Genomic DNA, 24,313 nt, shown 5'->3' with positions numbered 1-24,313 from the left:
GGGGCATCACCGTTAAACAAAGACCCTTTCCTGTTCACACGTGGCCAGAGACACAGCAGTCTCACCATGACACAGCACTACGCCTTGGCTGGACTAAGACGTAAGATTTACCAGGGTCCTGTCCAAGTTCTTTTGAGGGATCATCTTCTTACTGGCCAGCTGTTGGGCTGGTCAAAGGCATGACCCAGACAGCTTTCCTCTGACCAAACTTGAATCCAACAAAAGGCCCAACAATACACAGGGAAAGACACAAAATAATCATCACTTCACTGGGACAGGTCAGTCCACAAGAATTCGTCTAACACATGATACAGGGTCATAACAGCATTTCCAAATCTGAATGGACTGATTTCTAGCTTTTGATTACCTCGACAAAAGTTACACATGGAGACACGGTAAAAACTGATGAAAAATTCGGGGAAAAATTTCAACAATTATCATTTTATAATTTTGAAATCATTTCCAGGCTAACACTTTTACCAGACATCATTTGGGCCAGTTTCATGTAGTTGGAAACGTTGGATTACGTTTTGCCTCTTTGTGTCCTTTTAAAGTATTCTCAGTTCCACATGTGATTGTACCAACACCAGGATATCATACCTGGTATATGTACTTCATACATGTATACCCATGTATACACCTTGTACTCGTATGTGCTATCTATGTACCGGTACTGCATAAAGAGTTGCCATGTATGGAAGTTAGAGTTACATGTAGCTGTGTATGGATGCATAAAATTGTACAGGAAAAGGTGTGGTTCAGATCAAAAGGGAAGTATTCCCTAAGCTTCTTACATGTGTAGACGAGAAAACTTGACGTCAATTACCGGTACGTATCAAGATTCACAACCATTAATGCTCTTTTTAAGAGACTCCCTGTTAAGGCAGAAACATTAGTTACATAGGTGTCGTGAAGGGGGGGGACTCCTGCCCCGCACCAAAAAAAGAAATAAAAAAAGCAACAGAAGTGGGAAAAAAGATGAAAGGGGATGAAAATCAGTAAATCACCCATCTGCTTGAAAAACATCAAAGAAACTGACCACTTTCGTTATCACTGCATTACTGATTATGCAGTAATATCATGTGCAAAAGGAAGATTCCATGGCACATGTACACATACATGTACGTCATGTCCTCAGGACTGGGGCCATCTAGGTGCAAAAATTTACCCTTGTTGTGGGTTTGCCTCAGAGAGAGCGGTAAATCATGGTGATTAGTCATACTTCCTGACATGGTCAGCCCCGACTTATGCCACGGTACTGTGTAACCACCATGCACGTGCACAACTAAATACACGTACACTGTACATGACGAATACACAGCTAGCGTAAGTACATTTGCTACAATGGCCACATGTACACAACGTACGTGAGGAACCTGATCAGAAGCACAGTCTCTATACTTTACTGAACTGACTCACTTGTCCACGAATCTTAAAGTTAGTCACAGTTGCTATACAAGATAATTTACCATCGTGTACATGTAAGAATCAAACTGTACATGTACATCACATGAAAGCCCATTATAAACAGAACAATTCATTATTGAAGAAGCCAGAAAACTGCAGGTGTACTTCCATCCCCCACCACAATTTTCCTGAGTGCAATTCCTTAGCTGAGCTCTCTGAAAACTGCATATTCAAAGAAATGCACAATATTTCTTGGTCTCATTTCTGGGTTTCTTCATCTTTTTCTTATGAATGAATTATTTCTGGTAATGAAACCAAGGATTCCTCAAAAGTGTCCTGGGAACTGTACCTCATAAGCCTGAAGAAACCTGTAGAGAGGAGACAATGAGAAGCACTTACAGTTTTAGAGGTGGGAGGAAAACCCTAGAGAAGAACTTTTGGGGTAAAAGTTTAAAACCCACAGAATCACGTAGGGACAGAAAACCAAATCCACATGTGGACTGAGCCGGGAATCAAACCTGGACCACAGAAGTGAAAAGTAAGGAAACAAACACAATACCAACCTCACTTGGTTAAGAAATTGCCGTGTCAAATTTTGACAAGCAGCTTACCATCTAAGCAATTAAACTGCCCACTGATAATGCTCAATGCAGTTTTAACCAATAGGTTGTTTAAAACCTGCCAAAATAAGTTGCATACCTCAGGTTGAGACCCTGCGCAAAATGTATCTCATCAAATCCTCTGAAATTTCAAAAAAAAGTTCCACTGGACAGATATATTTGGACATGAACTTCTTATCAATTTCTTTTAATACAATACATCATGTCAGGCGGAAACATATTTAGTGTTATGAACTCTGCAAATTTTTTTCTGGAAATTATAGCTACTAGTTAGGGCTGAGTCAATTCAAATAATTCACTATTCGAATATTCGACCTTCAATTCGATCGAATGTTCAGTCGTATTGACCGGCAGATTGTTGGGGAACAAAAACCATATACAAAATCAGTTGCAATAACACCCACAATTGCACATTCTAATCATTACAATAGCTCTCACATCTATGAGTATCTCCAGCCATAATTTAGCGAGATTTAAGAGACGAATAATTCTTCTTGTCCGGTTGAAAAGTATATTTCTTTTAAAATTTTTAAAGAATAATATACTTTTTGAATTGTTGTAAGGTGTCTGTCGTTTTTCATTTGAATCTGCTTAGAACAAGCTTCCACAGTGCAATTTTTCTTAGTTAAAACAAAAGAAAATTCTCCCTTCCTTTTCATGAATTTGCATTCGAATATTCAAATTTGAATTTATTTTTCGATTTTGATAATCGCTCAAATATTCGGATATTCGGCACAGCCTTACTACTAGTACTAGTAAATTATCACTGTATTCCTTTAAGGACTGTCATACATGTACATTTAGGAAAGCATACATAAAGTACAGCAATATCTGACATTTTCTACAGAATCAACTAATAGTGCAGATCTACCAATCACGGCTGTCAGTTATACCATATAGAGAACTGACAGCTAGCACGGCTACAACAATTGCAGCGCTTATAGTTATGGCAGCAATTTCCAAATTACTCTCTGGTTACATGTACGACCTTCACTTTAAGCATTACCAATCTCCAGGTTTGGAATTTTAAAAATCTACAAATGCTGTGGTACCGCATTGAGACAGGCACCAGTTACATGCATCATACTCATGGTTCTGGGATAGAGCTAGTCCAAGTAACCAGGACTCCACGAATTACCTCTTCTAACATTTGGGGAAAATGCCCAAAGGTTAAAAGAGGCAATCTCCTACATTTAGTTACCTGGACTAGGTTCTAAATGAGCTCAATGTCAAAGGTCTTGATTTGTTTTTTACTTTTCTTTACTTTTCCAATCAAATCCTTTTGCTATCTACATGTGTATGTTTTCATTTACTTTCTTTTTTCGACAGATTCATCCTCTAAAGGACTTATTAAAGGGACATACAGTTCAATATCCATTGAACATTATCAGACATTCGCTGGATTTTATGAGCTGAAATCGCACCAGTATGTTCAGCATTTACAGGCAGTGTTTTAGCTAGGATTTCAAAAGTGGGAGTGCAAAATGAAAAACGGGGAGTGCAATCTTGATAAAGTCCAAAATTTGTGTGCAAACTTGAAGCACGCAACACGAGTGCGCAGCGCCAAGTCCCTTACGGCCGGAATCCAGGGCCTGCATACATGTAAGGGCCCTGGAAACTCTGCCTGTTTTAGATGCTCTCTGGTGGACTATGATGAATCTCTGACATTGTTTTTTTTAGAGTTTTGCTTTTTCGAACAACAAAATAACAGCTTTTAGAAAAAAAATTAAATTGTAAAATTGTGTGCATTGGTTGTTTTATATAGTGTGATTAAGCAGCCCTGCAACAAAGAAGCAAATAATGACAAACACCTTTGAACAGATTTCTCATAACTACTTTATTTTGTTAAAAAAAAAATAGTATGCAGGTAATAATGCAGGTCAGTACTTGACAAACGTTGACCTGCCTTTTGGTTGCAATACAGTAGATTCAGATTATTATGTGATAAGCAAACAGAAATAAATACTGATGTAAAATGAATCCCAGTATTCCTACATACATGTTTCCTTCAGCAATTTGGCTAAGAACAAGCAAAGTGAATACAAGACTCAACTTCAATGTGGACGAAAAAATACGTCATACACCACAGGCAGGCCACGTGCTCGCGCTTGTGCATAGTGCAAGAGTCTCAACATGGCATCGGAAGAGTTTGACAATTTTTTTCATCAACAAGGTAGAAGAACCTAAACAAGCATTATGCTGATTATTGACAATAACAAAGATTACATGTAAGCCAGGCCTTGCCAACTATAGCGTCTGTCCCAACTATAACGACGCGTGGCAAGGTACACGTGAAAATAAACTGAACGGGAATGCCAGTACTAGGCCCCACGCAAAATGACAATTAAAATGGTAATTCCGAAAATGATATTCTTGCATTTTCTGTTTATTTTTACTTGTTTTCGCGAGGGAGGTTGAGGGCTTAGCCGCTGCCCCATAAGAAAAAGGTTGTCTCCATAATCAGGATTTTGACTAAATGCATATCAAACAGCATCGCATTACCCTCCTAAAACACAGCGCGCTGCCTTTGTTCGGCCGCGTATTTTGTGCACAAACAATATGCGATGTCCTATCCCATATTGTTTGATCTCCATATGCGATGGAGATCAATGGATCACAACTACCGGATACATGGTGCTCAGGAATCAGTCATCGGCGCGTGTGTGCCAATATGGCATGCTTTTTGTGAATGATCTGCTTCGCTGGTGCGATCAGGCCAGCACACCGTGACGTCGCCTCCAGAACATTAACATTCAGTTCAAATCACTATTTGAACAATATGGTGACATCACGCTCGACAACAAGACCGTTTACGATTTGAAGGGGAAATACCTCCTTTCTTCACAAATGCGTTTAAACCTTATCATCATCAGGGCCACCTGGAATCTCTGATTCTCATTAGATCCTAGCCGGGCGACTTAGACAGTTTAAAGACCATTTTTAAGGAGAATTCAGAGGACTTTGACTTAGGGTATGAGCTATTTTGATTGAAATGAATTAATGGAAGCAAAAGCCTATGGAAGGTACTTAGACCCTTGCCTGGCCTAGCCCCACTAGTGTGGCACGGACTCTCACTCCTGATCTATCCTTAGCCACACATCCGTATACGCAATTTCGTGTCGGCATATTAAACATTTCGGCGCACCCACTTACATGTATCATCATGGGTGCAATTTCTTTTGCACACGAACATGATCCTTGACCATTCCGCTTTCTAAAAACCATTTATTGAATGATTTCACTCACGTTATTTAGGTATTTTCCAGTCTTTTTGCCTTTATCCATTCAATCTAAAGGGCTTGCTCTCACTGTCGCCATCTTTAAAATAAGGTCGTTGAACATTACGTCACTTTACCCCTCATCGTTTTGACGGCTGTTCCATGTCACGACATATGTAATAAGCGGACTGGGCGATAAGATGCTACAAGTACCAATGGGCTCTTCCATAACTTTGGCTGCAGTTTAGATGTCTTGACATAAAACAGCCGTCAAGATGATGCGGGGTCAAGTGACGTAATGTTCAACGATCTTATTTTAAAGATGGCGACTGAGAAAGCGTGCCTGTTAGATTGTATGGATAAAGGCAAAAAGACTGGAAAATACCTGCATAATGTGAGTGAAATCATTCAATAAATGGTTTTTAGAAAGCAGAAAGGTCAAGGATCATGTTCGTGTGCAAAAGAAATTGCGCCCATGATGATAAGTGGGTGCGCCGAAAATGTTCAGTATGCCGACACGAAATTGTATATACAGATGTGTGGCTAAGGATGGATCAGGAGTGAGAGACCGTGCCACACTAGTGGCGCTATGCCTGGCAATGTACAAATGTTAAAAAAGGCGATTTGTAGGGTCAAAGTTTAGCAAGTTACTCGGACAATAAGAAATAGCCGGCTACGTCGCGTCATGATGTATGAAGTAGGCCTAGGCATGCTTGGCCTCCGTGTACAATCCGCAATCGTAAGACGAAACTAGAATAAAAATGCATACCAAAAACAACTGCACAAATAAATGCACAAGCCATAGTAGTCTTCAAACTGATAAGCTTTTCTTCTTCTTCACTTGATGACGGTAAATACCAAAAAAGAAGCAAAATCTTGCGTCTTCTACTAAGAGCTACAACACTGCAAGTTCAACGGAAAGATCTTGTTATGTTGACCTCGGCTGGACGCAACCACTTTTGATAAGGGGTTTCCAAATTTGATGATTTCGTTTAAAGGTGATACCTGTCCAATTTTTACAAAAGAACTATTCATTTCAGAAGTAATTATAAAATTTCAATATAATTAGCTTTGTTTTAATCTAGATTTCATGATAATTTAAAATATCTGTTCTCAAGAAAACACATATTCTGACATAATACTCCTTTATGAAAATACGTTGCGTCCATTGAGGTTTCGATAAGGTCAGAGACTGATAGCTTCTTGTCAGCATCGGAATAATCGATAAGGTAAAAAGTGAGGGGTATGTTGTAGCGATTACAATTCCGTTTAGAAAACGTAGCCTAAAGGTAGACTTAACATTATTTTTAAAAATGCGAAGGACATTATTTCATCGCTTGAAATGAATTAATATTTGAACACAAGGGCAACGTCGAATATCTAATCTAATCGATTATCGAAATAGGCCCCTAGTTCGATTTAAATGTCAATATTACACACTGCCCACCTTTCAACAAAATGGTGGTGGAATAGTAAGCAGACAACGGAAGGGTTGTCGCGTTGGTAGAACATTTATGGGGGTGTTTACATGCATGTTGCCGGCTTCCTTTCTTCTGTAACATCCTGGAGTGGTAGCGTGTGACTTCTGTGTCTGTTTAGAGAAGAATAAGCTTCTAATTTCGAGTTTCTTTGTGATTGAACTGCGTTCAGCGAGGTAAGTTGATTTACACCGTGTGCATGTATGTAAGCGTGCGATATGCCTTGCGTTGTCAACTGCAGTACGTACCGGTTTGCTGCGCACATGACACACGATGACATGGATGAGCCCGAGAGGGGGATTTCGTCGCTTTACAGTTTGCATACATGATATACATCAGTTATAAAGTACATATAATGAATATAATAAACAGGAAATAAGACACAGAACTCATAAGAAAACACACATTAAAACAATTCAAACATGTCAAAATTTATACTAAATACATGAAACTTCGAATCATTTCATTTTAAAAGAACTGATAAATCCAATTATCAATAGATAAAAAAGACTGGAAATTGTGAACAATGTCTTCAATCAGATACCATGAAAAGCAAAGACAAGTCTTTTTCTTCCTCCTTGATTCTTTCAAAATGCAAACAGAAATTTTGTTTCGACCCCGAGCTGAAGTCCAACGACTATTCTTTATTGCCCACCTCATTACAGATGTTGTCAACGTCATCAGGCATCTTGTGGGCGAAGTGGTAAATGGGTGAAGTGGTAAATGAGTGAAGGGACTTTACCTGAACATGTACCACCAAATGAAATAATGATCTCCAATGTACATTTTCTCATAGGGACCGAGTTAACTTGGGATCGAGTTGGTTACGGACTGAATTGACCGGTACCCAACTACCCGTTTCATCTTTCAGTAGCCTGATAAAAATATGTACCGGTAGCTGTCTGAAACGTACTTATGCAGGAAGGATGTTCCTACTGCATGTGTTCTTTCAGTTTAATTTTATGTTCATGTTGTCCTGAGTTTTTAATTTTGCACTTTAATTTCCCTCCCAGTTGGACTCTATTTATCCTTGATTTCTATTCCTGTTTACTTTTTGAAGGGTACTGCTGGTCATCATGGTCAGTCATCTGGTCATGCCAGTATGACTGTAAAATCTTTCCTTTTGTTGTTTGTGTTTGTGTCGGCGGTCATCCCTGTCTGTGTTAAAAAAGGAAAGGGTTCCCCTCCCGGCCACCACCTCAGACCTCGTACACAAAGCATATGGGACATGGCCAAAAAGGTTCAAGTAGGACCCTGCATGTAAATGTACAGTATTAAACTTGAGTTTGTTTTGACTTCTGAATCATTGTTTTGGTAGTTTTTAAGCCATATTTATATTTAACTCTTTTGGAAAATATTTTTATTTGCAGTGGCAATTTTACTTCCCCTTGTACTGGTCCCTGAAATCGCGAGGCTGCAGAACTGGCAGCAACAACACACATGTGCCAGTACTTGGAAAGTGGGTCTCTGACCGTTCCTTTGAAAACTTCCTGCAAACCGAGGAATATAAACCATAAAATAGCACTTGATAAAAAGACAATGAAAGAAAAAACTGACAGTGATGGGAAAGGCCTAAAAAGATTTGGTATCGCCACTGTTCACTTGATCACTGCATTGTTTCAGTGACTATCAAAAATTAAATCCTTGTCATACATGTACTCTAGGTGTATTAATCTGATGCATGTGCATTCCTGCCAGAACCATCATAGCGCAGAATTTTGGACAAGTACCAGTTACCGTACAAGTTCAGAGTCACTTCCTGTTTTTTTTTTACTAGTCAGGACAACAAACCATCTCTGGAAGCCCTTCCATGCCACATACTTTTTTCACAGCTGTTGTAAAAGTCCAGTTGTTTCAAAAATTGCTGGATCAATTGGAATCATACACATCTGCGTCTAATCTGTGTCTCTTAATTAACGACTGATTTATATGTGCATGTACACTGTACCTGTATTTTTGAACAATCACCTGTACCTGATATACATGTACATGTGTACCTGACGTATGAAAAAAACCCCAAAGTATTTCCTGAAACTTTAAACAGAAATTGATCCTAAAAACAAACAAATCATTCAAAAAAGATCTTTCTGTACTGGTACTTGTATTTGAGAAAAAAATTGGAGAATTACAATGTAGTTTTTGTACTTGACAGAAAAATGTATTGTTCTCTTGTCTCAGTGCATTTGACATGTTTGATGTCAAGCACCAAAAGTTGAGCTTAAAAAGAGCCAGAGAAACACTCAACCTGCTGGTGCTGCTGATGTTCTCATCTTTTCATTGTGTAAATAGTACTTGACCTAGACTGAAACCTCACTTGAATGATAATCTGCATAACAGTATCATAGCAACTTGGCTCATATGTTATCTTGTTGCCCCCAAATTCTTACATATTTTCAGGAAACAGTAAAACTGATAAAACACTTACATTTTACCCGCTTACTGGAGATTTCATTTTTATCCTATCTTTGAGTGCTTAACCACATAGTAAATGCTAAGGTTGAATTATAGCACATGACTTGGCACATCTGGCTTTTTGAAAAGATGGCCTATTTAATTCTTTGCTGGCAGTATAAGGAAAGAATAGGAACAAGGAAGTGGTTATTTCTGTAGCAAACTTTGAAATGTAGAGGTTTTTTGACTGGCCTTTTCATGTGCTCAGTCTGTTTTTTGGTTTTCAAATTTGTGAGATTTTTAGTTCTGTGCATTGAAAGCCCGAAATTTACCAGTAAGGCCTAGATTTATTTTGATACAAGCTGACTTTCTTTAGAAATGGAGTTCTTGCTGTTGCTCATTTCATAAGGCCAAGTCATAAAGAAAATCAAAAACAAAAAAAATCTTGGGAAGTCTATGATTCCTCCATAATATTCCACTAGTCCTGCCAGACGCAGCACAGTCCATTGCTGATTATGATACCATCACTGCATTTGCGCACATATGAACATGTACATGTACATGTAGTTCAACGTTTAAACCTGGTCTTATGGGTACAAATGTAAATATACCGATCAATTCCTATGGTCTACAGTTTTGGAAACTGTTAAAACCCATTAGTCAAAGAGGCATTTAGCATATACTCACATGGTGCATTATGATGACATCACACCTTGTTTACATTTACCCTTCTCTGTGGGAGCCAGGTGGGGATGACAGATTCCAACAAGCCCATAGGAAAGCATAATGTAAACAAAGCAAACAGTCATCAGTGTATACTGGGACATGTACATGTAGGTCTTGGTTTTGTTGTCAGTTCGGTGCAATGCAAAGCATCATTTAACAACTTCTGAATCAGATGACAAGGCCAAGAGATGTTTTTCATTTTCTCGAAATTCACCGTATTCACAAGAGCAAAAACTTCATCAACATTGTAAGTTATTAAACGTGGGCCCCAAGATTTTGAGCAATTTTGTCACTTCAGTTGAAAAAACTGGCACAGATGACAAATGGTCCATCCTACAGTACCGTGGATGAACTACCATAATGGAGTGGAATGGCCAAGTACATGTACCGTACATTGCACATATATGATTGGTAAAGAGCACAAGTGTACATACATGTAGATGGATCTTCACTTTACCACTTCCAGGTTTTGTACTCAGTCTGTCTTAACCATCCTGTCCACTAGAATGGTAATTCCAGAAATTAGGGGTCCATTTTTTGTCCGTCCCTGTATGTACCGGTATGTATGATTTTGTATGTTTAGAACACATTTTCTAATTTCCAAGAGTGATGAATTAATGCAAATTGCCTGCCAAACAAATACTGGTAGTAATAGTTTGAAATCAATTCCAGTGATATTTCCATGCTAAATAACAAAGGTCAGATGTAACAGGGACACAAAAATATCCCACTTTTGGACCTCTAATTTTTGGAATTACCCATAAGTCAGAAATAATGTGGTACCAAGCCAAGTGGAATTCATGACAGAAATGACTTACATGTAGATTTGAAGTCAATCGAAAAGAAAACAGACCCTCAGTTGTACTGTTTCAGTTTTGTGGTTTATTATTATCAACTTATCAAACTCTGTATGAATTACATGTTGTTGGATTAGAGTTTCCCTCAAGTGTGAGTCTATACATAATGCAGTGTATGCAGTTTCACAACTTCAGTGATTGAACACCCGCTATTGCTGGGTATTGTGTCGTGACTCATGTTGAGTGGGACGTTACCGTGATGAGTCCTACATACATGTTTGTAATATTACACAAGCTACTGCAGGGTAGAGCCATATGCATACATGCACAGTGTGCACGCACCTGTGTATGCATTGCAATGAAGTGACATTCATTCTGTTGATGAGAAATTGTTGGACAAAAATAATCTATGGAGATATTGATTTGACATTCTGAGAGAGTGCAGCCCTCACCATGGCTCATTTCATCAAGAATTTTGGCCTGCCTTAGTTACAGGTAGCTAATTAGTACAAGTATTTTACCATGAACCCTATTGAAACTTACCAGGGGTATTGTAAAATAATTTGCCCTTCTGCATTTGTATGGATTCGGGTGTAAAAGTGATAAATGAAGGGGGGCTCATGTGGATTCTTTCCATCATGTTGGGAAATATCTTTAAAACTGAAATTGTCTCATGAATGTTTATGATTACTGTACCGGTGTACTGTACAGAACAGCTTGGACTGTGTATTCAAAAATGTTTTTAAAAACCTTTGTTTTTTATTGAGGATTCAAATGATAATTTAAAATCCTTGTATATAGTGACATACAAGTACCTGGTACATTAATGAACACAAAATACCGGACATAAAATATTCACATGTTAATTTTCAAAAAATAAAGTTACATGTATCTAAAAAGCCAAATGAGCTTTACATGTACATACATCTGATAAGAGTAGATGTACATAAAACATACAACATCCAAAAATACTCCTCAAAAAAATCACACCAAAATTGTAGAATTATACATGTAGTACACTCAACCGGACAGAGAGAAAGGTAGACAACCCATCCAGCAACCAGAAACAACCAGCCAAACCACATCACCATACTAACAGACAAATAAAATGTACACATGTATGAAGCACTGAACGTAATTCAAATGTTCGACGTTCCATGCAATCAAATATTCAGATTCAGTCTTGCCGTATTCCCAGAGAAACAGAAACAAATTATGCTCTTGAAATTGTGAGTTTCAAGGCAAGGGTCTATCCCCTAGTCAAAAGAAGAGGCTGGGAGTCTATGTTTTGTTTTGTTTGTTTATTTTGTGTGTGAAATTTATTCTCTTTATCCCAGTGAGATCACACACGTACTAGTTTACTTTAAAAAGTGTAACATTGTAGAGTGTTGGATATTTGCATCAGCTGCGTTTAGATTGACACAACACCCTGTTGCTTCTAAGATGTATTTTTGTAACTAAATAATTTGACTTTGTCCTTTTTTTCATTGATTTTTTCTTCCGAATATTTAATTTAAAAAAATGTACAATATGTGAATAATAATAATATTCAAATATGTGATAATCCATTGAGAATACAAATATTGAAATTATTAACACAGCCCCAACAACTACTGGAAAATGACATGTACGTGTACACACGTACCCATAGGTGTACTGTTGAAGACTGTGCGAAGAAGCTACATTGTACATGTATGGTATTCAAGTGTCAGCTGTCTCGTGTCTACAGATGACAATAATTGAAACCCTTCATGTAACAATGAAGAAGCGACACAAGGTCAGTTCAGGTGAAGCCTTATTGTGTTTCAGAATCATAAGAATTCCAAGCGTACCCATCATGCACAATAGTTAATAGAATACTAGTCATTAACCACACTGGACAGCAATCAAGATTTAGCAATCCTTTAGGTGTCAAGCCAGCCTGCTTGTGTGGTTTTGCTGAACACATTAGCTTCAGGGATTTACGCATATGGTACCGATACAATTACATTACGTAAAGGTACATGTACCAGCAAACTACAGCTGAGCCCAGTACATTATGTTTCTTTGAAGAGTGTACATGCAATGAAAATCATGTTTGGGCATGTGCAGTAGTACATGTACATGTACACTACATTTAGATACATGTACATGTACATGTATTGACCATGTTGACCCTGATGAGAGTATTCATGGAGTACATGTACATGGCATGTGCCTGTACATGATGTCACAGGTGCATGTACACATACATTAAATTTACATGTACATGTATTTCTGTAATCAGAGACAAGTTGTTATGATTTGGAAATGCTACGCATAAAAACTGTAAAAAAAAAAATAATGTCTTGAGAAATTTGGTATTAGTTCTTTCCAAAATACTTTCTCACAAGCCAAATTTATGCTTGTTACAATTACAATTAGGGTACAATATTTAGCATCCAGACCTTATTCTATTCGTACAATGTACATGTACCGGTACATAAATATTGTACATGTATATCAGCAAAATTTTGTAAATTGCAGATACCGTACATGTAGATGTACTTATGTACACATACATGTACATGTATACCGGTATATGTACAGTGTACTGTACTTGGCTAAATTTTGGATGACAGTCATATTAACTAGAAATAAAGTCTATTCAGACAAACTGAACTTCGAACAAAAATCGAGGATTTTGTCCCAGTGGACAATTCTTGCTTCAGGTTTGAATTTGACCATGTGTGAGCTGAAATTTGTTTCACAAGAAAACTCTTAAAAATAAGATAAAAGGAACAGAGAGAAATTTAGTATTTGTTTTTCTGGGCAAAAATGATTACTTTGCCTCGATCAGATTGCACACTGCATTGTTTCAGCCTATCTCTGTTGATACAAGCTTCGTGGAATAAATTATGCAGGTAAATTGTGTGAATTTCCTGTGTTTGTACATGGAATGTTTTCACAAACAGAAAGACAATCTCTGTTCATTTAGAAAATGCTAGCAAATTGTTCCAAACCATTTTGCTGTCTTATGCACCAGCTTGATTAAACTTGGCATTTTGTGTGGCATTGGTGCTAAATGGAGAATGATTTGTGTGTGTTCCTAGAGGTATTTACTCTTTGCTTCAATGTGTATTTACCCACCAGTTCTATGCTTGTCTGACATTTTGCACAAAATTCTGTGCATACTGATTATTTCTGCCTTTTGTACCAAATCTCGAGTGCCACTCCTAACATCACAAATGTTTCACACTGTGTGTGTGTTTTCAGCTAAAATTGGGCTAAAACATATGCCCCCAAACCTCCAAAACGTCATAACAAAACCCAAAAGTCCCAGTACTCCTTACAGTACCAGTAGCTGTGCAGTCATCTGTTGGCCCACTGCTATTTCACGTATAATGAATTGGAGTCATGTGTAAAAGGTTGTTTTGTTACGAATAGGCGTTTCACACAAACTTTGTTGGTTTCATCAGTTGTCACAGATCACTGAACTTTAAAGAATGGAAAATGTACGTGTACGGTGGACCGTACATGTAGGAATTCACATGTACATGTACATTTGTACTAGTGCTGTACATGTATACATACATGTACATGTTGCAATGTCGATTGTGGCCAACTTATACAGTGCTTGTACATGTACATGTACGGTACATCTCACTTGATAAACACGTACAGAGCTTCAAATTATAGTGTAAATTATCTTCTGCCTGGCAGAAAGGTATTCAGGCAATTTTCTCTCACACAACTCACATCACACAACTCACAGTTATGCTGTTTTTTTGGCATCACTGACTTGTCACTGTTTTTCTTTAATCATCCTGTCCATCTACAGAGCCCTTGGGAATGATGAGATAGAGATGTCAGCCACCATGTCAACCAGAATTGGTGGCAGTGCTGGTAGCGGAGGTGGTGGTGGAGGCAGTAGCGGCAGTGTCAACCTTGAGAAGAGATCCTCTGTTGCTCGGGAGATGCACGTTACCACCACCCCAGGAGCCAAAGTCAGTAAGTTACGCCACCTGTTTGAGGCCCCGGCCCAAGAAGTAAAGCCCCCGTATAAGTCCAAGATCAACACGGCCAATGGTGTAGCACACCCTGCACATCGACCATCTAGTCAGGAGTTCAACTTGAACATATTAGCACATCAACAGCAGAATGAGGACCAATATGAAGAGAAGTCGTCAGAGAATAAAGGCGATCCTAGAATGCGGTTCCAGAATGCACGAATGCTCTTTGAAACCACTAACCGGGCCACAAGTCCACCAACAGCAAGGAAGAGCTCATCCACAACAGCCAAGCAACCGCTCAGTCCACCAACCAGTCCTCATGTCAATAAGAAACGCTACAGCCGTAATACATCTACAGAAAGTACAGGGACTTGTAGCTCCGGTGAGAATGAATCTCCGAAGAGAACCCTTGCTGGACGGCCGTCTCCTGTTGAGACTCCAGAGAAACCGTCACGCCGCTTCGATGCCAAGGTATCCGATAGTACTAGCACACGCAATACTGGCCCAATATCCAAAGTAGTCCAGGATTTTTACTCACCAATCCAATCAGCCAGCACAGATCCAGTTCACAAACAGCCCCCTCATGAGAGGACCAAGCCTTCGCCTCCACCATCACCAAGAACAACAAAGCCTCTCCAAGGCATTAGTGTGGAGAATGGAGGGATGGAGGGGACCGCTGATGATTTCACGGAGCCGGCAGTTGTGCGTCGTGCTCGTATGCGCTCGTGTTCACCTGAAGAGGAGAAGAAACGTCGTAGCCTGGATGATCCTGTGCCTTTTGTACGGAAGGAAGTAAGTCCCACAGATATTCATCATGTTCAAGCACCCAAGACCAAGACCGCAGTCTCTGCCTCATCCCTCATAGCCTTAAACCAGCCAGACATTAATTTACGTGAAAAACTCGGTCTTGATCTTGAAGGAGGGACACACATGGAGGAAAGGAAATCTCCTCTTTCTCCAACTTCTCCCACGGCCAGGAAACCTGTGGTTATGCGTTCGGCTGGTTCCCAGCACAAGCTACGAGCAGGCATCCGCCGTTACTCTCGGGAGTATGAGGAAGATGACAGCGAAGAGATATCCTCTGAATACAGCACCCAGGCTTCCGCCTCTGACACTACTGTTGAAGAACGTGAGATCACCGTGTCTGCCGCAAAAGCCGAGGAGACCGAAGCGAGCCCCTTGCGGGATTCAAGCATCGAGTCGACTCGGACTGATGCCCCTGGTAGAGGCTCCCATCTGGGGGAATCCCATGTCAAGGCCAACCTCCGGACTGACACCGATGCCAACTCAGATGCTTCCACAACATTCCACTCACCGATGGGCCAAGTGGATGAGCCAAACGTTACTGCATCCACCTATGCAACCACTTGTCAGAGTCCTCAGAGGGACCAAATCAAGAGCAGGGACCTTGATAAACTAGAGATGGCAATGCAAACCAAAGAGACAGCGATAATCGACGATGAGGATGAAGAAGAAGAGGAGGAATCAGAGGAAGAGACAGAGGACCAAGAGATGGATACCAAAGAGCTGGAGCTGCAGCTGAGCCAGGAGGCTCTGAATATCATAACTGGGAGGGGGAAGTCTTCTTTCATTGAGATTATCGATTCAGCTCAGGAAGATGAAGACGAGGATGAGGAGGCAGCCAAGAAAGTGCTACCACAGGTAAGGAATTTATTAAGTGTTGTGATGCTGCACACTTGCACCTGTTACATTCATCCCTACAGGTACATGTACATGTACAGGTAGTAACTCGTGATTGTCTCATTGATACCTCACAGAGGTTTACATGTACATGTATTCATGTGTACCTCAGTGTTACATGTACCTTATGGCAACTTTATGGAATTTTTGTTCAAGGACAACATTGCTGGACTTACTATGGTCACTTCTGGACTTACCTTGCCATAAGGTTGAAATGCATTGTGGAGACACCAGTACCTCACTGTTAACTCATTACCTAAAGGCTTTCTAATGACTTATGATGTACATGTAATATCCTTAGCTTTTTAGTCATACTCACGGGATAATGTTCAGTACACGTACATGTATACAATGTATGTACATGTACATGTATGTATGGTTTACGAGTATGTACCGGTACCAGGATATGCTGGGTACAATGTACATGGTACCTGTGCCTGCAAATCACATATTGATGCCATCGTCTTCAGGCATATACATGTACATGTACCCCGGTAGCAGTACCGGTACCATACACCTGTTACACCATAGACTAGTTACATGTACATGTACTATGCTTTACGCAAAATATGCAAAACTTTACTGAACACATGGTACATGTACATGTGAACCCCTTTTTCTTGTACTTAAAACTATTGGCATGTATTGTGTCATACCGGTACATTACCGGTAAGTTCTTGCCGGTACAGATACGTTACATTTGTAATTTGCATAGAACATGTGTCACATGTACATGTATATATACAGTACATGTACCGGTACATGTATGCACTGGTAACATACCGGTACAATGTACATGTACAAGAATGTGCAGTATGCCTGCAGGTGCAAGTGCATGTACACCTACAGACATGTACAGGGTGTCCAAGAAAAAACCAAACCCTGAGGAAAGGGTTTAATATGCCCAAACCATGAGATATGATTATAATGTACATGTATCTCTGAAAAGTAGAAGCAGTATTCTTTCTAATAATACCTTGATGGTATCCCTCCTGTCATGCATGACTGAACAGCATTGTCTTGAAAATGGGGCATCCGAACTCAGTTGTAACACTTTGGATGCATTCCAGGAGCCATTGAGCAAACTCCGTCTCCTCCTGAGGTCTCCACGCAAAAGTTGGTAGCGGATATGCATTCAGGTATGGATGGAACTGCAGGTCTAACTGCGTTATGTGGATAAACGAAGAATGGGACAGTCAAGGTCCATTCCTCCTGCAACTGGTTCCCCTTGGCTGTTCGACAAGTTGCTGTCGAACGGCAGCAGTGTTTTCAGGAGTTCGGCACTGTGCGCCTCCTTCCCGAATGACCCTTATTCAAATTAAGGCTTGTCCCATGTTCTCGGTATTTGCGCACATTTTCCCAGATGGTCGACTTTGCCGGTAGATCCCTATCAGGGAAGGCTTCCCTAAATGCAGCTTGGGTGTCTTGAAAGCTCTTGTTTTCAAAAAATTTTGTCACGACAAACACTCTTTGCTCTTTGGTAAGTTGCACTATGTTGCAGACTTGCTGTCATGCTTCGAACACTTTTCAACACTGCACTGGCCTACCGGTACCTCAGGGCAAGTCAACACATTTAAACCAGATTATTGCATAACTTGAAAGTGACAAAAGGCAATCTTCCGTCCTTAAGATGACCTTTGGTTGTCACCTTCAACCAGGACAACCTCATTCACTGGTTTATCCAAGTGAGTTAGGATGCCCCATTTTCAAGACAATGCTGTTCAGTCATGCATGACAGGAGGGATACCATCAAGGTATCATTAGAAAGAATACTGCTTCTCCTTTTCGGAGATCCTTATACATTATACTCATATCTCATGGTTTCGGCATACATGTACATGCATTAACCCCTTTCCTCAGGGTTTGGTTTTCTCTTGGACACCCTGTACAATGTACATATGTACATGTACATGTACCTGTACAGATTGTAAACTCAACGATTGACTCAGTGGCCAAAGGTTATTACAGGTATGAATCACAGCGTACCCAGTATGGCTAACTGTTGGGGTTGCATGGATATTGACTGGTAAATATTTCACACCTTGACACAGGTCGCCACCCATCATCAGTTCTTCATAAAAGCGAACAATAATGCACTAAGGCCCCATGTACATGTACATGTACCGGTATGCCTGTAGTATTTACTGCTTAACATTCAGCCTAATATCGGCATAGTTGATGCTTGGTACATGGTGTTCACACCATAAAAATTATTAATAGGGAGAAAAATGGAAACAGCTGTGTACTGTACCGTTTATATAGTCTCTTTTATTGTTTAAAAACATTGTCTGCTGTTGATATTCAGATGTACCGGTACCCGTCCCGGGACCGGTACTCGTACATGCGTACATAAGGAAATTAAGCTGATAAAATTAGAAGTTTGGAATGTACTGTTCATGGGAATAAAACAGGTACAGGTGCATACATGTACATTGTGCCGTACATAATGTATGTACTGGTACATGCATCCTGGTACAGTATACATGTAGAATTTTTCTTTTTACATGAGGTTTTCCCGGGGATGGAGTGTCAAATGAAATCCCTTTTTAATGTAAATTGTGTCCTGGTAATTTTGAAAAGTTTTTACTTCTAAAAATGGTCTTTCTATGAAAACTACTGGTACATTCCTCTATGCACAACACCATGGTCATGTCAACTGGCGTTTGTACATTTACTGGTACTATACACTACGCGTATCATACTGCTTTGATATTATTTCCAGAGAGTAAAGTTATGGTTCCTGTCCCTGGCTTGATTGGAAAAACAATTCAGTAGTTCACTGTTGCTGCAGAAAAAAGTGTAACAACCCAGGCCTTATTCCAAGGGTTTGTGATAATGCTGTGACCAAATCGATATGGACAACTTGAGTACATCCTTACCAGCTGGCTTGGGGTTATCAGTTATCAACTGGTATCCATGACAAAAACCTTCAAGATGGATTAGAGGTTGTATCCAGATTGGGCTGACCTGATATTTCACAGGGGCTAGGCAGGTCAGTTTATTGCCCCTGGCCCCTGGGATTGAGAAACAGGAAAAGCAGTAGTTAAGGGATGTTTGACTTCATAGTTTACATTCAGTGAGTGGTTCTTATTTGTTCTGTGGATAGATACTTGCTGGTGTACATGTACATGTATGTATGTACTGGTACTGGTAGATTTGTTTGTTTTAGGCCTGCCCAAAACATATTGATAACGAAAGTGCAGTGCAGGTACATGTACATGTATTAGGGATACATTAGGGAACTTCACATGCACTCTGATCTAAAGTGAGCAAGTTACAATGTACAGACATTGTAAGTTACACCATAGAGCAAGGACATTACACAGAGTTGTAGTTTAAAAGCTCACTCCTGATAGCATTATTCTGGGACCTATGTCTCAGGACAATTAATTCCAGATCACAATTTTAGAATGTGCAGTTATTTTTTGATTCCCTGTGCTTGTCAGATGTAGAAAATTGTATAATTTAGTGCAAGTTACATGTACCTACATGTACCATACATATATTCATGTACATGTGTGTTGCTGTTTGTCGTGACCCTTGGACAGCCACACAGAAACTTGCTGTTGAGATCTGTTTGTCTGAGATAGTGCTCGCCCCACATTAGACTTGAATCAAGTCAGACTTCCCGTTGCTCTTCTCTGGTCAGCCATCCCTTCACTGTACACAGTACATGGTCATCGCACTCGACTGCTCACGTAACTTCTTATAAGGCGCCCTCATTTGATAGCCTTTCCGCAATATCTGGTATCAACGTCAAAGATATTCAATGTGTGTCACCAGTCATGAGTCCGACTTGGCGGATAAGCCAATAAGACCCCCTGTTGGTGATATGTAGTTATTCATAAATCCATATGAACGACATGATCCTCCATTTTATAATGCACGAGTATATGGAATTTCTACCAATCAAAGTAGTCAGACTTGTAGACTTGTTCATGGTAATGGAGACAGTACATGTACCGGTACATGTATGAATGATGTAAAAACAAGTCTGGCAATTTGATTGGCTGCTACCTCTTTTGGTAGATGAGCTACTTCACTGTGTAGAAATGGTTGGCAGATTCGTCAAGTCGCGATTTCTCAACTCCAGTAATAAGTGGACACGAGAGGGCATGAAGTAAGTAATGCCACGCAGTGCCTCCATATCCAAAGCATACCGGTACATGTAAATGCAGACGTCACGGAGGATCCCAACTTGAGTCAAGTCTAGCCCCACGTCTATAATGTACATCATGTAACAGGATACTCACTGTTTTTCACAAGTTGCGTTAAGTGATTGTACCTGTACCACAGTATTGTGGATGGGTCATTGCATTGTAGAAGTTGTCTGCCTTACATGTGAAAGAAAATAATTTGGACTGCAGGTTACCCCACTTTTCTAGCTGTCTAGAGGAGATATTTCGATTGAACAAATTTAAATGGGCAATGATTTGTGGAGGCGGTAAAAAATTATTTTCTAGAATGGAATAGTTCACTGCACGTTACCAAACCTCATTCATGAGAGAGCTTTCTCAGCCTGAAGACCATTATGGTCAGACAGATGCATGCATTAATTAAAATGGCAGCTCCTTCATTTCCTCCCCCCCCCATTCAAGATATTTAATACCTTAATGTTCTGCCAGACTGGTGCCTGCCATAACCATTGTGGAAGCGACATCCATCAATTTGTCAAGTCCACTCTTTCCTTCGGAATCCATTATTGAGTTTACCCAGGAGTCCCAGTGGTGTAAAGCAACAACTCTGGAGCCATTGTTCAGGTGCATCAGCCACAGCTGCTGCTCCTCGTATCTCAAATCTTGTCTCGTCCCGCCTCCCGACGCCTCCTCCCATTACTCCTAATACCACCTTGCCTCTGTTTCATCAAACATCCCAGCAGCTATACCATTAGGAGAGATGGTATCAAGTTATGCTCTGATCCCACATAGCCCTTGGCATCAGAGAAGAAATAAGCATTTACCAAAAAAGTAATTTCAGGGCCAAAGTGTTGCGGTTGTCAAAAATGATTTGCTGTTGTTTTGAATGGAATGGCAAAAGAGACACTTCAGGATAACTGGGCCTTTGTGATTTAAAAAAAAAATGAAAAAAAAATGGGAAGAGTTTACTAAAGAAAGAATAATTTCAAAATTACAGAATGGAAATTTTCTTTTGTGATACCAGCATACACCATATCGCTGCAATTTTGATTCAGAGGAGATGTTACACTGTACATTAACTACTGGTACTGGGACATACATGTACGTATTGATTACACCATAAGGTTGATTACACCATAAGGTTGATTACACCATAAGGTTGCCTTACTCACCAAAGCATTTCCACATGTTCTATGAGGATCCTTCCAGATACTGCCAAAATCCAGCATTCTCCAGTAACCTACTAGTATCAGCAGGTTCAATTATAAGGAATGGACCACTATTGGTATAAGTTCTGAAATTCTAGGAAAGCCAGGTCACAGTGAGGTGTTGAATTTCTTGGATTTGGACAGATAAATTACGCTGTACATGTACATGTATTTTGGTCACAGAAAAATTACATGTACATGTGTGTTTTTATATGGGAAGTAATAATACTCTCCCCCGTAATGTTTTAACTTTTAGGGATTTTCATCGGAGAATTTGGATTTTGGAAACATATGGACTTTGAAGTGCTTACTGTACCCGGTAGATAAATTATACGTACCAACCGATATGATTATTGTGTTCTTTAGTATATTATGTTAAACTTTGTTTAGCCAACTGGTACCAGTACATATCATTAGGGGGGTGATGTACATGCATGTACGGTAAGTACGGGTATTGCAAAATCCTCAATACATGTATGTACATGTACATGTACATGTACCGGTAGTTGAATGGGACTGTGATTTTCATGTACATGTACATGCACCGGCAGAAGTCAGTCATTTCTTGGCACAAAATAAAATGAGGATGTTAAAATCCATATCAGAAGCTGTATAATTAAATATTGTAAAAAAAAAACTTTGTGTGCAATGTACTCACAAAGTTTGAGACTACATGTATTTTTCACACCAGCACTTGAATAGCTGTGCAAGTATTGCGCTGGAGTGGAAGCTCTTAAAGTTTACCTGGTACATGTACATGGGTACCGCTCCATACATGTGTACATGTACATGTACATACATGTACATGTGTGTTAATTCATATTTAATAGCAGTCAACAGAAGTACAGTACATGTACATGTAGTACTGGTACAGTACAGTATGCTCTAGCTTGTAGTCTGTGGGATAGATAAATTACCATGGTTTCCAGCTCAAAAAAGGCATGTGCAATTATTTGTTATGGTTATTAAAAATAGTTGGCATTCATAGCTACAGTCGTCATGTCAGCTCCCGTTACAGTTTTGATCATTAACCTGTCAAGCTGTTGTCATTGAAATGAAATTGATGGTCAGTGTTTTGGCAGAATTGTGTGATTGATTTTGGTAGATTATTCTGGTAAAGTGCAAATATCCCATATGTACCTACATGTACACATACATGTACACGTCGCATACATGCACACTGTACATGTACATGAATGTACAGTTGAATTCTAGAGTAAAACTGCAGTGACTGGAACGTTTTATGTTGAAGCATAAAAAGTCGAAAATTGAACCAAATACGGTATTTTTTGTGCATGTGTAAAAAGTTCAGGTACCATACCTGTCCCATACATGTAGCCTATTTGTACAGTTGATGTTTTCTACTGTATTTGATAAAAGGAAGTTAAAGAAGAGATCTGTCTAAATATTCACCTTGCTCATAGGAACAAGATGACAATACATGTATGCACTGAAAATAATACAGTGACAGAAAATATACGTTACAGGTAACTACAAATTGTAATCATAAAAAATAAGTATTGATGAAATGGAATACAGATCCCAGAAAGTTCCTTTAATGTTCCACCAATACTGGCATCTTAAGTTGATATTTTGAGCATAACGTATGAGTACATTCATGTACATGTTCATGATGTTTTACAAGTGTGCATACCTTAGTAGGCCCTTCTGGTACTTGGTATGCCAGACAGGATGTCTGTACTCTGTAGGGCCGTTGGTAATATTGGTGTGACAGGACACACTGCCCCTTCCTGGAATCCAGTGTTCTAAACTTGGGAGAAAGCAAAGTGAAGGGTTGCAACGGGGAACCTGAAAAAGGAAGAGTTTATCTTCTTCAGACTGTCCATGATCTTCCCAGTCAGAGCTGGCATTGAGCCTATCCTTCAATTAGTTTGTGCCTGGTACAGATGACCTGTGGGAGGACCCAGACACACCCAGCCAGTCCAAGGCCAGTAGAGGCAGTGCTAGTGAGGACTTCAAAATCCACACTCAGGTATTCCAGAATCAGAGAATCACCACCCTCCAAAGAGGAAGATTTAGATAAATCTTTTAATCAGTTGTTTTTATTCCTTCCAAAGAAATTTTATATCCTTCTCCTCCCAAGGTCCCAAGGTACATGTACATGTACCTGTAGTGTACATGTACAACTTTAGGGTACATATACATGTACCCATGTGAAGAACATTCTCTAACATTTCTCTGAAGGCCCACTGGTACATGGCCACACTGAACCAACACACTTTCAGACCGTTTTGTCTTACCAATGTGAGCAGTGTTCTTATAACACCATACTGTAATAAATTCCAGAGCTTACATGTAAGTCTTTTCATTTGTTCCATTCATCATCTTTTTTAATGCCGTGTTGCACATTAGGATTTGGGGATGAATTTTGTTCCAGCTAGCCCTAAAAATTACGATACATGTTTGTCACAAGAATAGGCCTATTGGATATTTTACAAATGATACCCATCAACTTGTACACGTACATGAAAAATGTCAGTGGGAGTCAAGTTCATCAGGATGTTTGGAGAAACAAACAAGTTAATGGATATTGTAGAGCGTGAACCAAATCTGTTCTTCATATGAGGATGGACGTCAGTACATGTACATTCATTGTTCTGCTAAATACCGGTGGATCTGGAATGCATACATTTGCTTTC

The 24,313-nt window shown here is 39.6% G+C and overlaps 2 protein-coding genes across 15 annotated transcripts in view; one reads left to right on the top strand and one right to left on the bottom strand.

Moving 5' to 3' along the window:
• The window catches only part of LOC110973106 (epsilon-sarcoglycan-like), a 56,191-nt gene extending 34,543 nt beyond the window's left edge, over window positions 1-21,648 (bottom strand). Inside the window, exon 1 of one of the 4 annotated variants that reach the window (XM_087134027.1) lies at window positions 21,618-21,648. In XM_087134027.1, coding sequence (XP_086990153.1) covers window positions 21,618-21,633 — 16 coding nt within the window. In that variant the 5' untranslated portion in view covers window positions 21,634-21,648. Of the gene's footprint in view, window positions 1-6,014; window positions 6,196-21,617 lie in introns of those variants that run through there. The other 3 variants (XM_087134028.1, XM_087134026.1, XM_022223625.2) reach the window with 3 other exon arrangements.
• The window catches only part of LOC110973105 (uncharacterized), a 200,743-nt gene that overhangs the window by 1,284 nt on the left and 175,146 nt on the right, over window positions 1-24,313 (top strand). For 10 of the 11 annotated variants that reach the window (XM_087134012.1, XM_087134016.1, XM_087134013.1 and 7 more), the window contains exon 2: window positions 14,437-16,270. In XM_087134012.1, coding sequence (XP_086990138.1) covers window positions 14,437-16,270 — 1,834 coding nt within the window. Of the gene's footprint in view, window positions 1-6,674; window positions 6,900-14,436; window positions 16,271-24,313 lie in introns of those variants that run through there. The other variant, XM_087134019.1, reaches the window with a different exon arrangement.

Source organism: Acanthaster planci, linkage group LG03, assembly GCF_054643075.1.
Source record: "Acanthaster planci isolate LZ-2023a linkage group LG03, COTS_SCS, whole genome shotgun sequence".
Taxonomy (NCBI): domain Eukaryota; kingdom Metazoa; phylum Echinodermata; class Asteroidea; order Valvatida; family Acanthasteridae; genus Acanthaster; species Acanthaster planci.
This window is presented reverse-complemented; position numbering and strand designations above follow the sequence as displayed.